General features: G+C 46.5%; 1 protein-coding gene across 1 annotated transcript in view; it reads left to right on the top strand.

The window, feature by feature from the left end:
* Positions 1-196: 196 nt before the first annotated feature.
* Positions 197-1,547, top strand: part of LOC101861830 (steroid 17-alpha-hydroxylase/17,20 lyase) — a gene marked incomplete in the record, with an annotated part of 8,376 nt that continues 7,025 nt past the window's right edge. Inside the window, 2 exon segments of the mRNA XM_013085870.2 lie at positions 197-425; positions 1,208-1,461. Of these exon segments, the coding sequence (XP_012941324.1) occupies positions 245-425; positions 1,208-1,461 (435 nt within the window).

Raw genomic sequence — 1,547 nt, 5'->3', positions numbered from 1 at the left:
GTACATCTAGGAGTGTGGTTCTGGTGTAGTTCGCTCCTTCTTCCCTACCAAACATATTATATCCTCCTTTTCTCTCCTTCTTTGTGATTTTGTTACTCTCTTGTAACACCTCTAATTTCCGGCACTTATAATATGACCTAGTTATATTGCAAGTGCCGTAAAACCCTTACTAAAACAATACAACATGTCTATCTAGGACGGTCTATTGAACCTTTGCGGCTGAGAGAACACTACCTCATTTAGCATGTTTGTGTTGCTACGCGACGCCTTAACCAGCACCATGGCAACGGTCAATGTGACCCAGATGACCCTGGCTGTGGTGACATTTGGCCTTGTGGTCCACTGGGTCGTGAAAAGGAACTCGGTCAAGCTACCACATGGGCCCAGGCCACTACCTTTCTTTGGGAATCTTTGGGAACTCAATGGTAAGTTTTGGGAGTGTTTGTTTCTAGCCAGGTAGTGTTGTCTCCTCCTCCTCCTCCTCCTCCCCCTCCCACAACCCCCTTCCCCTCCTCTTCTTCCTCATCCTCTTTCTCCTCCTCCCCATCCTCCTCCTCATCCTTTCCCACCTAACCCCTTCCCCTTTTCCACCTCTTCTTTCCCCTTTTCTTCCTCCTCTCCCTCCTGCTCCTTTTTCTTATATAAATGTGAAGCGTGCTAACAAAATGAGTTCCTTCTCAGATTCAAGCCGTATGGAAACAGATACATCACGCTTGTAGGTGAAGGTTTTACAGTTTATAAGTGTGAAATAATAAAAGGAATGTTATAGTTAAAGAATATGGCATCAATAGAAAGTTTATAATTTTTGACCCTAGTGTCGGCTTTTGGCCAATGTATCCATTGCTGGATTGCAAGAAGTAACTAATTTTGTCAGCTCGCCTCACAAATCTTTTTTCTCCCTTTTCTACTCTCGCTCTCCTCTCTTTCCTTCTCCTCCTTTTCTTTCTCCTCCTCATCCCCGTCCTCTTCCTCCCTCTTTTCTCTCCTACTCCTTATTCTTATCCTTCTCCTCCTCTCTTATCTTCGACTCTCCTTCTCTCTTCCTTCTCCCGTCCCCATTTTCCCACTACCTTCCCACCTCCGCTATTTCTCCTCCCTTGCTCCTTCTTTTTCTCTCTCTCCTCCCCGCCACCCTTCTTTAATTTTCTTCTCCCACAACCCAAAACAAACCCCAAAACAAAACCAAACCTATTCCTATCATCCCCAGGTATAGGCCTGGCCGACAAAGCCACAGAGTGGAAGGACAAGTACGGGCCAGTGTTCACCATGTACCTAGGTTCGAAACCCACCGTTGTTATTAACAGTATCGAAGCCATGACAGAAGCCTTCACGACCAGGGGCGACGATTTCGCCAACAGGCCTCACAGTGTCTCCCAGGATGCTCTCACCGATAACGGCAAAAACATTGCTTTTGCTGACTTCTCCGAGAGCTTGAAGTTCAGGAGGAAGAATGTTATGCAGGTAGGTACAAATAATAGTCCAGAAAAAAAAATTGAGCAGTCCCTCCACCAAAACTAACACTCCTCCCACCTACCCCCCTCCCCCCC

This window comes from Aplysia californica, unplaced genomic scaffold (genome assembly GCF_000002075.1).
Source record: "Aplysia californica isolate F4 #8 unplaced genomic scaffold, AplCal3.0 scaffold00415, whole genome shotgun sequence".
Taxonomy (NCBI): Eukaryota; Metazoa; Mollusca; class Gastropoda; order Aplysiida; family Aplysiidae; genus Aplysia; species Aplysia californica.
Note: the sequence above shows the minus strand (reverse complement) of the source record. Positions and strands in the feature narration are given on the sequence as shown.